Source organism: Lygodium microphyllum, chromosome 26 (genome assembly GCF_053477565.2).
Source record: "Lygodium microphyllum isolate KBCC chromosome 26, Lygodium_microphyllum_v1.1.10, whole genome shotgun sequence".
NCBI lineage: Eukaryota > Viridiplantae > Streptophyta > Polypodiopsida > Schizaeales > Lygodiaceae > Lygodium > Lygodium microphyllum.
In genome coordinates, this window is record NC_141160.1 from 89,770,135 (window position 1) to 89,784,103 (window position 13,969).

General features: G+C 37.9%; 2 protein-coding genes across 3 annotated transcripts; both read left to right on the top strand.

Moving 5' to 3' along the window:
• The first annotated feature begins 4,607 nt into the window (after positions 1–4,607).
• Positions 4,608–10,471, top strand: LOC148013522 (beta-glucosidase 25-like). Its single transcript, XM_087667571.1, has 13 exons — positions 4,608–4,866; positions 5,020–5,086; positions 5,189–5,247; positions 5,591–5,666; positions 6,025–6,096; positions 6,779–6,872; positions 7,417–7,678; positions 8,375–8,490; positions 8,618–8,835; positions 9,027–9,064; positions 9,192–9,315; positions 9,433–9,538; positions 9,792–10,471. Exons 1-13 carry the CDS (start codon positions 4,690–4,692, stop codon positions 10,174–10,176), a joined length of 1,794 nt encoding a protein of 597 aa, XP_087523697.1. The 5' UTR covers positions 4,608–4,689; the 3' UTR covers positions 10,177–10,471.
• A 236-nt stretch (positions 10,472–10,707) lies between these two features.
• LOC148013523 (uncharacterized) lies at positions 10,708–13,541 on the top strand. 2 transcript variants are annotated; one of them, XM_087667572.1, is made up of 4 exons: positions 10,708–11,591; positions 12,758–12,862; positions 12,973–13,050; positions 13,157–13,541. In XM_087667572.1, the coding sequence occupies exons 2-4, from the start codon at positions 12,791–12,793 to the stop codon at positions 13,478–13,480; spliced, it is 474 nt and encodes a 157-aa protein (XP_087523698.1). In that variant the 5' UTR covers positions 10,708–11,591; positions 12,758–12,790; the 3' UTR covers positions 13,481–13,541. The 2 variants fall into 2 exon arrangements, with proteins under 2 accessions (XP_087523698.1, XP_087523699.1); XM_087667573.1 differs by having other exon boundaries at positions 10,708–11,495.
• Positions 13,542–13,969: the final 428 nt, after the last annotated feature.

Consider the following 13,969-nt stretch of genomic DNA (forward strand, 5'->3'; position numbering starts at 1 on the left):
CTTATTATTTGTACAAGTTAAGATCATGCAAAAAATCTTGGCATTTATTATCTTATCCCATGTTAGAGTTCATATGCAATACAAAAACTATAATTTTCTATAAGCTTCACTAACACTCCAATGCCACCTTAGGCTTATTTTCTTTGGTGGTTGAATGGTCATGAACCTAAATATCAATTACTTGATAGTTTTACATTATGGTGAGACATACTTAACGTGATACGCAAGTGATGTACTTACTTGAACGAAACTATTGTATGTCTAACAAGAAATTAGAAACCAATGTGTTGACTTCTTCATGCAAATGTATCCATGCACTCCTTTTACATTGAAAAGATTTTTCGTTGATGTCCTAGTCTCTTTTGAAATATGTAACCTTTTACTTTTATAGATACTTTTCATGGCTAGGGGTGCTAATGTGACTACATCCTTGCAATTTTATTGGCGAAGGGTGTTGATGTAACCACATCCTTTTGAGGCGATGTTAATGTAACCACAATTGAAGTTTCCTCTCAGCATCAAAAGAAAATCTCATGATATTTTGGTCCACCAGTCTCCTTTACACCTACAACTATAAACCTTTTTGATGTTCTAGAGAGTGTAGACAAAGCTACCAACATGATGCATCCATATTTATTATGTCATCAAACATGTGAGTGAACAACCAACTTCTTAGTCGAAAGTATCCACCACAAGCTTGAACCTTTGAGTTAGTAAATAGGCCACGAAGCTTCCACGACAAGCTTGGACCTTTGAGCTAGTAAATAGGCCACGAAGCTTCCCTCTAATATGTTTTTGGATAAGGATATGTCCTAGCATGTTATTGGATAAGGATGTGATATGCAACATTGCATTAAGTTCTAGTTTGAATGTTGTTTCATGCTAAGAAATTTCAATCCATCAAAATAGTCTCCATATCATCCTACCCACTAAGATACCTAAGTCCACACACAAACTTGTCACTCAAGTGTATAAAGTCAAACAAACTTTGGATAAGTTGCTTGAAGTGATGAAATATCTAGGGATTACTAGCATGTGTTCTAGTTATTACTAGTGTTAGAGATATAGGGAGTGAATGATAATTTTGATCAAATCGTAAGCCTTGAAAAAGGCGATTATTTGTGGTTCGCACATTTCTCCTTTGATAAATGCTAATAAGAAAGTTCAATGTCTTTGTCTCGTTTTGGAATAGTTCTTTGAAAAAAACAAATTTTAGGAGATTGAACAATGTTTTCTTAGGCCCTACTAAATTATTAAATTTTTTGGCAAGTGGCATGGATGTGTTGAAAATATGAAAGATCCTCATCAACCCTCTAATCTTGTATGTTTGGATTTGAAAAAAATGGTGAAGGGGCCAATTATAGCACACCTAATGAAAACATGTATGTTCGGGGTGAATTTGCCACTAGGAGATCATTTAGAGATTTGATGTTCTAAATATATAATATAGGTGATACAAAGACTATTTGGATGAGTGTATGATGCATTTTTCCTTCTTAAAGCATTATGGACAATTACAAAATATGATTTTCACGGTATTTGCTAGGTTTTTTTAGTTACATTACTAACCCAAAAATGCTACAATTGACCCCTCTATATTGATGGGGCCCTTGAGTTCAAGATCTTGGGAACTTACGGTGCAATGAAAATGGAAGGTTTGGTGAGACAAGGGACCAATTGATAAATGATATAACGTGTCAAGAATCTTTATTTGTACTTTTTCTCTCCCTCTTTTTCTCTCTCTCTTCTTCTTCTTCTCTCTCTCTCTCTCTCTCCTCTCATTTCCTTTTTTTTCTTCTTCTCTCTCTCTCTCTCTCTCTCTCTCTCTCTCTTCATTCTCTCTTTTTTTTTTACTTCTTCTTCTTCTCTCTCTCTCTCTCTCCTTTTCTTCTCTCCCCAATTTTTTTCTCTCTCCCCCTCTCTCCTCTCTCCTCTCTTTTCCTTCTCTCTCTCTCTCTCTCCTCTTTTTCTCTTTGTTTCTTCTCTCTCTCTCTCAAATTTTCTTTCCTCTCTCTATAATTCTCTCTCTCTTTGATCCCCCTCTCTCTTCTATTCTTTCTTTTCTTCTCTCTCTGTATCTTTCTCTCACTTTTTTGTTCTCTATCTCTCTGTCTCCTCATTTTTCTTTTCCTCTCTCTTTCTCTTTTAAGTTTTTTTCTCTTACTCTCTTTTCTCTCTATATATTTTTTCTTTTCTCTATATTTTTTTATTTTCTATCTTTCCCTTTCTCTCCCCCTATTCTCTCTCTCTCTCTCTCTCTCTCTCTCTCTCTCAAATTATATGTTTCCTATTTGTCTCTCTCTAAGTCTAAAACTATGTCAAAAAAGGTTTAATTAAAAAAGACTATTCTCTTTCCTCTTTCCCCCCTCTCTCCCTCTTTTCTTCTTTTTTCTTCTTCTTCTTCTTCTCTCTCTCTCTCTCCTCTTTTTTCCTTTTTTTCTTCTTTCTTTTAAAATTTATCATTCCTCTCTATAATTCTCTCTCTTCTTCTTCTTCTATCCCTCTCCTCTCTTTTCCTTCTTTCTCTCTCTTTTAAATTTTATCTTTCCTCTCTCACTCACTCGCTCTCTCTCTCTCTCTCTCTCTCTCTCTCTCTCTCTCTCTCTTAGATTAAACTTTTAAATTTAAACTTTCATTATAATTAAATTTTTTTAAAAAAATTTTAATTTAAAGTTCTTCGGACAAATTTTCAATTACTTTGAGAGAGAGAGAGAGGGGGAGGGAGGGGAGGAGGGAATTTAATTAAAAAGGGGAGGGGGAAGAGTAAGGGAGAGATTACATGGGAGAGAGAGGGAAGCGGGGCTTTATTTTAAGAAAATAGAGGTTTAGAAAAGGGGGTAGGTTCAAATAGAGAGAGAGAGAGAGAGAGAGAGAGAGAGAGAGAGAGAGAGAGAGAGAGAGAGAGAGAGAGAGAGAGAGAGAGAGAGAGAGAGAGAGAGAGAGAGAGAGTAGGCCCTACACATAAGAGAGAGGGGGGGAGGGGGGGGATTAAAAAAAGAGAGGTTTGGAAAAGGGGGTAGGTTCGGGAAGCCCTCTGGAGGTTTGGGGATTTCTGAACCTACAACCAAAATAATATAGTAGTAAGATTTTGGACCACCAATCTCATTTGCATTAGTGTAAGTGTAAACTTTCATGATGTTCTAGAGGATGTAGACAAAGTAAACAACATGATACATCCATATTCCTTATGTTGTCACAAACTAAAGTTTATTTACTCTTTTCCATTAGATGTGAGTGAAGAGCCAAATTCTTAGTGAAAAGTATATATAACAAGCTTGAATATTTAAGTTTGTAAATAGGGAAAGAAAGCTTCCTCTAGTATGTTTTTGGATAAGGATATATCCTAGCATGCTTTTGGATAAGGACATGACAAGCAACATCGCATTAAGTTCTATTTCAACTTGTATTTCATGCTAAGGAATTTAAGTTCATTGAAATCGTCTTCATATCATCTTACAAACTAAGAGACCTAACTCCACACACAAACTTGTCACTCAAGTGATGGATAGAGTCAAACAAGTATGGATAAGTTGCTTGAAGTAATGAACTAATTGTATTTGTGTGTGTTCTAGTGATTACTAGTGTTATAGATATGGGGTTGAACAATAGTTTCAATAGAATTCTAAGTATCGACAATGGCTAACTTGTAGGCGTTGGCATTTCTCCTTTAGAAATACTTATAAAAAAGTACAATGTCTTTGTGTGTTTTCGAACAATCCTTTTGAAAAATTAATTATATAATAAGTTGAGCAATGTTTGCTTAAGTTCTATTCAACTTTTAAACTTTGTGGAAAGTGACATGGATGTTTTGATAATATGAAAAATCTTGATTAACCCTCGAATCGTGTATGTTTTAGATTTGAAAAAGGCCTTTGAATACACCTCATTAAACACTTTGATAGAATGTTTTGATCCAAATAGTTCTCGTAAAAACCTCTAATGAGTATTTTCAAAACCAATTATAGTAAAGTTGATGACAAAAATAGTAAATTGGATGCACCAATTATAGTAAAGAATGCTTTGGAAAGACTTAATATGCCAAAGAGTGGAGGGATCAATTATAGTAAAGTTAATGAAGCATATGTAAGTTTGTGGTGGATTTCCCATTTTGAGTTAGTTTTGAGATGTGATGTTATGAATGAAAAGGTGATGCAAATATGAATTAACTAAGTCTAATATTGTAGATTTTATTCTTAAAAAGATATGCACAACTACAAGATAAAGTCTTGAGGGATTTGCTAGGTCTTCATGTCAAATTACTAATCCAAAGGTGTTACAATTGGCCCAAGTGATGCGTCTAACATCGTTTGTCCATCTGGATGTGGTCCTTGAATTCAAGATCTAGGGAACTCATGGTCAAATGAAAATGGAAGGTGTCGTGTGACAAGGGACCATTGGGTAAATGGTATAACCTATCAAGCATCTTTGTTTGTACTTTTTCTCATTATTATAAATAGAATGGAGGGGAACCCACAAAAGCCATAGTCCTAAATACAATTGTTAGCAAATCCCACTCCTTTTTTCTCCATTTGTCAATATAAGGTCCATGTTGTCTCCTCAACCAAGAGCATCTTACTCAACTTCCATGCTTGCATCTCCTTTCTTATAACATTTCTATCATACACGCCTTTTACCCCCTTTTCTTCAATAGTCTTGTGAATATATCACAAGGTTTTTCACTCTAAACTCATGGCTTCCAACACTAGTGACTTGAAGTGCAGATTGTTACCTTGTCCTAACTCACAAAGAACACCCAAGGCACCCTCTTCTTTTGATGATACTTCAAAACCAAATAATAATACACACATTAGTCGCAAGGATTTCCCTCTTAATTTCAAATTTGGAGTGGCCACTGCTGCATACCAAGTGAGTTTTCAATTGAATAGATTACTACATGTTTTGCCTTCAAGTATGCACATTTGGCATGATTTTCTTTTTCTCTAACAATTGTCACTTCAATGTAATCTAGGTGTTTTAACCTAATCTAGAGAATTGGCATGTTTTAATGAGACTTGTTAGGTTGAAGGAGCTTCTTTGGAACATGGGCGTGGGATGAGCATATGGGACTCTTTCTCCCATATCCCAGGTGGTTTTCAACAATATCTTATGTGAATTTCCAACTCGCTATTGCTATTGGGATTACACCTTTCCTAGAAGTGTCTGATCTTAATCATTTGGTTTGTTAAAGGTAACATTTCTGATCGAAGTACGGGTGATGTGGCAAGCAACCACTACCACGAGTACAAGGTGATTAGCAGTGAACTGATAAACTGATGCTATCGTTAACATTATGAGAATACCAATCATATTCATGATTATCAAAGCACAACCACAACATAATAACACCAGCTTTAGTTGTTAGACTTATGGTTATTGTTATTATTGCATTATTATTATTATTACAAAACAATGATAACTATTAGTACTAGTAATGCTATATTGTCATGATCGAGCATACAAGATCAACATTTTTGTGTTTATAATCAAACATGTTGAATCCAGCATCATGTGTATACATGTTTATAATCAAGCACGTTGAATCGAACAACAAATTGACCTTCTAGTTTTCCTATATGAATGTGATAACCAGACTGACATACAATTGATGGTGGACCTTAGCATCGAGATGTATCGATTTTCTTTTTCATGGTCGCGGATACTTCCAAGTAAGTTTTAGAGGTTAATTAGTAGAACAACGATGAGAGTTTACCATAAATGAACTACATAAGTAAAGACCGACATACTAGTAATCACATCAATAAAATTGTCTTAGCAGCCCATTAACTGCCTGAGTAAACTAGCAAGCCGTTAGCTATCTGATTGAAGAACAACATACTAGTAATGGCATGTATAAACGTGTCTTACGAACCCATTAATTATCTGATTAGTTAGCAAACCGTTAATTATCTGAGTAAAGAACAACGGACTAGTAGTAATCACGTCTATAAAATTGCCGTATCAACCCATTAATTGTCTGATTCATTAGCAAACCCAACAATGATCTAAAGACTCCAAGTTGGGCAGCCGGAGCAGGCGAGATCAATCCGGAAGGCGTGACTTTCTACAACAGATTAATCAACGAGCTGCTCCAGAATGGTAAGCACAGAGCTTAATCTTCAGTCCTTTATCATCCTTGAAAAATGCGTTGTTTCTTCCTGGGTGTTCACAGAAGAAGACAATTCCTTCTTTGGGGCCTTAATTCTGTTTTTCTTTTCTGGGTCTCGAAGTACCAGTGAAGATAATCCCTCATTTGGGGCCTTATTTCATCACTAAACATCCCCCCCCCCCCCCCCCCCCCCGGAAAAAAGAAGGTCGAAAAAAGGAAACACACAAATCTGGAGGTTTTGATGCGTAATAGTCATGCCTGATTAACTTTATGGGCACTTGGTCTTCTTCTGCATAAAAGTAATAACATCTGAGGACATACAATGCATGTCCTGTCGTCTCTTGGAGCTTAATATGCTGGAAATCTTTGTGACTAATTATGGTTGAAATTTATGGCGCACTTGATGATCTTCTTCGTGAACCTGCTCTCAGGAATAATAACCTCTTGTAGAATTCATGCATGTATGTTTTGGAGCTTAAGATGCTGGAATTCTTGATGCTCTATGCATGGAATCTATGGGGCATCTGGATCTTCTCCTGGTTGTATAAAGTTTGAATTTGCTCGTAACCACAGAGGTGTTGTAGAATGTATGCGTGGACTCCTGTCTTTTTGGGAGCTTGTGCTGGAAATCTTCAATATCGATGCTTGAACAGTCTGGCGGGATTGTGGCAGGTATTGAGCCCTATGTGACCTTGTATCATTGGGACATGCCCTTGGCCTTGGAAAATGATCCTGATGTAAAGGGATGGAGAACAGACAGAATTATGTAAGTGCTATACCCGAGTATACAAGCTAGGCAGCATCAATCACCTATAGATTATCTGTAATAATCTTTAAATAGCTTTAACTGATTCTGTAATGAGTAGGCACAATGAAAATTGTGAGTGCTTTCCAGCTCTTGGGAGTCAGCAGGCTGTTTCTGATTTCAGCTTCTTTCACAAGAAGTTTTAGACCAATTCCCACTATAATTTCCACATTGTGTATTATAATGTCATAAGCTTCTGCTCAGGAACCCGGGCTGGGCAACCCCCTGCCCCCAACTGCACCTAGCTAGGTATGTGGTCCCTCCCGAGCAGAAGCTCATGACATTGATCACTATAGGGAAAAACAAGGCAACAGAGCTCCTTTTCCCACATGGGAAAATGTCTAAAACTTATTGTGTCTGCAAAGGGAGGCATAGCTAAGGGGGTTTCTATGATAGGCGATAAAATTGATTAATAACGGACGATAATAAATTCCTTGCTTGCCTTCGTTGATGGCTGACATACGGTTGCAGTACTCACAATCTCTGTATTTGCCAATGCATGCAGCAAGTATTTTGCACACTATGCAGACACTTGCTTCAGGCTATTTGGAGATAGAGTGAAGAACTGGACAACCTTGAATGAGACTCAATCCTTTGCCTATAATGGGTATGCCATTGGAACGCACGCCCCTGGGCGGTGCTCTTCCATCTGTGGTACCCTCAAGAGCTCATACACAGGTGACTCGAGCACGGAGCCCTATGTTTGCACTCACCACGCGCTCCTCTCTCATGCCGCTGCTGTAAAGGTTTACAGAACCAAGTACCAGGTATATTAAAGTTCTTTTTCCTCTTGCACTTTTCCTGGTTTCAACCTTTGATTTTCTGATAGTGCAGGCATAATAGAGCATACACATGTAAGTCAACTGGACATATGGGGAAGCAGCAAAGGTTAGTCTGTTTGCACAGTCTGTTGCAAAGGTGAAACTACAACACAATCATCACCATTTGCAAAGCGGTGATAAAGCATAATATCAAGCTCCATTGGTTGGAATCATACTCACATGATTCAATCATATATTGCATATTACATGCGCATGAAATGGGGCAATCATATCATGCAAAATTTGGGTCTCATAGCATGTGGTCTGACAAAAAGAGATTGTCATTCTAAAATGAGTTGGGTGATCATCTTGCATGCAGAATAACTTGTCTAATTGTTCTAATAAGGTCGAGGGAAATATTAGGGCCACATATCATGCAAGCTTTAGGATTAGAATCATGCTGCAAACATACTTCCATTCTGGGCATGTATGATGTTTCGAAATGCAAGAAATACCATGACATCATAACTGTTTTTTCCTGTATCATGCAAGAACTTTGGCTAGGCACCTGATCCATTTTTGAGGTGCAGACAGCAGCCAGTATCAATTCAAACAATATTCAGAATTTTTGTGATGTTTTTTAAGGTGCAGTAGATATCCATGAAAGGGTGCTCAAAATCATACCTTGTCTTGTGCCTGCAGGCAGAACAAAGGGGTAGAATAGGCATAACAGTCAATTCCAAATGGTATGAACCTTACACCCCCACTCAAGAGGACATCGATGCAGCTCAGAGATGTATTGAGTTTGAATTGGGATGGTAAGCAACATGATGCAAATAGAAAGGAATCGTAATGGAAAATTGTGAATCTCATAGGACAAATTTTTCACGAAATTAGTATGGAACTAGAGACCATTATAATCATCTTCTGGGATGTTTATCTTAGGTTGTTGGACCCTATCCTCCTGGGGGATTATCCCCAATCTATGAGATCAGGAGCAGGGAACAGGCTACCTTATTTTTCAGAGGAAGAAAGAAGTGACCTTCTTGGCAGTGTGGACTTTGTTGGCTACAATTATTACACTGCCTACTATGCCAGAAGCATGCCTCCTGCTGAGCCAAGCAAAAGATGGATCCTTACAGACCGACTTGCGGCAACTGAATGTAAGAAGAAAGTATCTTGGTGGGATGAGTTAAATTTGAATCCAGGCTAATTGTCACAAATCTACCTATCTTGCACTGATTTTATGAGCAAAACAATCGGTGGTTGAACTTCTGGTTATCCAAAAAGGACCTTACGCTTGTTCTTAGGCACTTCGAGCTGATTTATCAATTCTTTTCTTGACATGCACCAGATACCAACCCAAGTGGAGAACTAATCGGGGAGCCTTATGTAAGTGCTTCAACTCTTAACAAGTTTTGGCTTCTGAAATTATGGAGCTTGCTTCTCATAAAGCAAATTGTATATACGACCTAAGACATGCGTTTTGAAATACTGGAATGCCAAACAATCTCATCAGGGTCCACCGGCTTTGCTGTGGATCTACAATTGCCCGTGGGCACTGCCGAAGATGCTAGAATGGATGGAGCAACGCTATGGTAAGGAGCAGTTTGAAAGAACTCCGATTATTATCACTGAAAATGGTAAGCTCCCATAGTGGGTTTTGGCAAACTGACGTCATGCATATCACCATGATAAACAAAGCAAAGGTTATTGGATCCTCAGTATAGTGATCGATTTTGTGCCTTCTCTCTTGCAAGGCACTATGGATATGGAGGTTGGCCTTACTCTGGAAGAGGCTCTGAACGATACGTCACGTATAAGATACTTGCAAGATACTCTTTCACATCTAGCTGCTGCATTAAGGTCTCTCTCTCTCTCTCTCTCTCTCTCTCTCTCTCTCTCTCTACACAGACTTCATAATGGGTTTTACCCTATAGTAATGTAGGCAGACAATGTTATACAAAGAAAGACATGCATGTTTGCATTTTTGTTTGTTCAGGGATTCACTCATGAGTCATGCATCATAATATGTTTCATGGATTCCTACAACCTTATGTTCTCAATGTATAACTAAAGAATTGATTGAAAAAGAAAAATAAGTTGAAGTACATTGCAGGAAAAACCACTACCATGTGGAGGGCTACTTCACATGGTCTCTCCTTGACAACTTTGAGTGGGCTGATGGTTTACAATGTCGGTTTGGTCTACACTATGTGGACTACGAAGACCACCAAAAACGCTATCCCAAGACATCGGCCTTGTGGTACAGAAGTTTGTTAAGTAACGACACTCCTTCGAACCCTTATGGCAATAGAGAAGTTGTGAGCACCTCGAAATCGATCAAGCAACAATCTAGGACTTGCTTCTCGCACCTCAAGTACCCAATTGTACATTCCCTTGGCTCCTTTGTAGAAATGCTCATCCCATTTACTCGAAGGTGGTCTCATGCCCAAGATTTTATTTTAGGTTCCTTAAAGGCAAAAGAGAGACCGGTCTATTAAACCTTGTATAAAGTGCTTAATCTTCGATCTCCAAAACTTCTACATTAAACCTTGTATAAAGTGCTTAATCTTTGATCTCCAAAACTTCTACATTATTCTTTATTCTTCCATTCCTCCTCATTTGTCCAAAAATCAATGTACATTCCTCGAATATTGTTCCAAATCCATTCCAACTCTCAGTCGACACTAGCAACCCAATTTATTCTACAAATTGTGAAAGCCTTCTTGTATAAGTCTCATATTTATGTAGTGAAACATTATGCAACAATCTTATTTATACTAGCAGCTTCTCTCTCGACTGTAAACTCTCTAATTACAAGCATCTATGCATTTTTTATACTAAGATTCCATTTCATGTGCAACTTTTGCTTGATTAATGAAATTCTGAAAATTATATTATATGCAATATGAAATTTGTTTTTACCAAGCCATTCCATGATTTTACATTTGGAATAGTTAATAGTCTAGGTTGTCCCATGCATTTGTCTTTGCGAGTACTAGCTTTTAAAAGCAATCATAAGATCAAGATGATCAGCCTAAAAGTTTACCTCATGATGTGAGGGAACTTATCTATGAGAAAGTGTTTGAATGCAAGGACATTGAAAACTTTAGAGTTCTTTAATAGCCAAGATCTCAAACCTATGCTATATATTATAATATAGAGCTTTGGCACGGCACATAAGTTGCACCATGGGCATCATATGGATCTTAGCATTTTCATACAAGGTTCTATCAAGCCATTTAACATGACATACAACTTGACATGATAGATTTTAGGATGTTGCATTATGGCATCACATACAAACTATATGTCATGTCATGGGGCTGTCAATGTGCGGCATCACATTTGTATTCTAGTCAATTGCAAGGATGCGTTAAGTACCCTCGTCCGTTTGCTAGTCGGCGCTCAGTTATTCGCGCTGCCTGTGGGATTCGGGAACTGGGGTTGAGTTCGTCCCCTTTTCGCTCCATCATCTCCTCTCACTCGGTTGCTTCACAGCCTCATCTCCGCCCCCCCTCAGAATCGCTCGTAGACATCCTTCGGCCGCTTCACATCCATCAGCCCCCCCTCAGGACTGCTATTCCAACTTCTCGCCTTTACGCTCTGAGGCTCTACGGCTCTGTCACTCGAGGCTCCAGCCTCAACCCTCTTGTGTCCACTGTCCATGGTCGCTCATATGCTCTCTGGCGGGGAGTCTCCATCTCGCTCATGCAAACTGCCCAATGCGTAGACGACCGTCGAGCACCATTCTTGATGAGCTGCCAAAGCGATAGCCCCATCCATGACACGAACTAAACGGTGAAGGTAGAGACCATAGGTAAGTGTCGTACCGACACTGTAGTATGGGAATCAGAGGGGGCATCTTCTTTGTCATCCTTCATAAAGAGTCCAATATCGATCCCGTAGCATGCAGGTAGTAAAGGTTGTTTTTCATGTGTTTTACTTATCTTCATTGAGCCTTTTTATCATACTTTTCATTTACATATCTTCTTTGTCATTAGACTAGCATGGAATTTCCTTATAGAGTAGTATTCATGTATGATGTATGTATTTAGAAAATTAAGAGAGAAAGTGGAAATCAGGTGTACAAGACCATTTCCATATGATAGACTCATAGAAGACTTGTAAAAGAGTTCAAACTTATATAAAGAAAGATAACACATCCAAATGATGTGATATGTAAAGTGTATCTAAATTGCCACTTATGTAGAGTAGTGTGCATGTGTGATCCATATGTGGTGCATGTGTTAGTAGAAGACTACACTTTATGAAAACAAGTGGCTATTTTGAGGAACCCGTCAAATTTAGGCCTTGGTTGAAATCTCCATGTATACTTGTGTGAGGGTTGCATGTCGGGTTTACTTTTGGTCGCTATTTGGTCATATTGTCGGGTTTACTTTTAGTCTCTATTCGATGACTGAGTTCATGTTGGGTTTACTTTAGGTCGCAATTTGGTGATAATGTTAGGTTTACCTTGTAATGCATTCAACCTTATTGAATCTATATTGTCCAATATGTTTGCAAACTTCGTTAAATTTTTGGTACTCGTGCTTTGTTTATGGCAAGGGTTACATGACGGTTGCTAGGTCTAACTCCACGAGTAACTTGAGAAAATAATCTTAACTTTGAAAGTATCTCTATCCAAACTGAGTTTAGGATTGCTTTAGCCTAAGGAATTTTCATTCATGTCTCCATCCATTGTCATCCCTTGTGTCACTACAATTTATAAAAAATGACATTTGGTTATAAAGACATGTGAACATACTTTGAAAAATATGAATGACGGTTCTAATATGTTGAGGATTGTAATCTGTTGGACATGTAAGGAAGCCCATATGTGTAAAAATTTTATTTTCTTAGGACTTAGAAGTAAACCCAGAACTGAAAGTATGCCTTCTATGGATGGTAAAGAAGCCGAACATGAGTGTGTTATGGATTATGATTCTTGTTTATGATAGTGGTTTATTGGGATTTAGCATTGATTATTCTCTTCTTTTGTGCTTGATCTTTGGTTTTGTTGGGGTTTTAGGGTTGATGGTTCGCTTATTTTGTGTAACATGAATCATGATGTTTGTTCAGGTCATTGGTTGATAGGCACTTGGTTATGGCACCATGCACAAGGGATCAATCCTCACAGGCTCTCGGCCCCAATGGGACCCTCCATGCACACGATCAAAGAGGATTGTAAGTTTCATTTATCTTTTGGTTTTTACTTTCAATGGATTGTATTGATTTGTAATGATTTCATGAGGGGTGCTTCTAGTTTTTTTTTGTATGTGACATTATCTTCTCAGCCTAGCTGTGAAAGCCACGATGAGCGTGTTGCACCCTCGCCACATGATGATGGTGTAATCTTTGAGAATCACTCATCGGTAAGAGTTTTGCAATACCATGCATTGTGCTTGATGGCATTATGATGCTCTCCAAGATTTTGGCATTGTGATGTGATGGCCACTCACTACACATGTGCTTACTTAGGATCAAGCACTGTATGTGGAGATCACTCTCCCTGATGTCTCTCAAGCCTGGCAGTGTTATACTGATATCCTCTATCCAAAGAGACATGTGAATATGAAGAGGAGGGTCAACATGGTTGTCCACTTGAGGGATGAGCATAACATCCACATAAATATTTCTCGACGAAAGTTTGGTCATCCTATTGATGCCACACACACTCGTGTTGTTGTTGATGTATGGTTTCGCCAAGCCAAGACTCGATTTGAAAACTTGGAGGAAAAATTAGAGCTAGCATGCAAGAAGTATGAGAGAGGGCAATATGTGTTGAGAGTGAAAAAAAATTGAAAATTTAACTAATTTTTATTGTTTTTGAGATCTCAATGCAATAATGAGAAAGACATGGTATTTGGGCACAATTGGGAAGAGCTTATGCATGTCTTAGAATGCTTGTCACTTCAAAATTTTAATGGATTTAGAGTGATGTATGGTTGTTAATGGAAGTGTTTGAGAGTTTTTTGGATGATATTGATTATGTTTTGGAAGTTCATGATAATTCTTAGTGAAAATATGAAGCTCTATGATATTCTGATAGGTTCTGTTGAGATTCTGATTGGTTTTGATACCTTCTCTATAGCCTCTGTTTTGATCTGATTTTCTTCTGTATGAAGTATGGATTGATGATTGATGAAGATTGAAATCTTTTGGAAGTTTATTAAATAGTTTTTGATAGTTTGAAATGGTTTTAACATGAGTTATGAGGATTTGATGTTCTCTAATGACCTTCTGTAACCCTCTATAAATCTTCTGTAGAGGCTCTGTCTCTGTTCTATATCT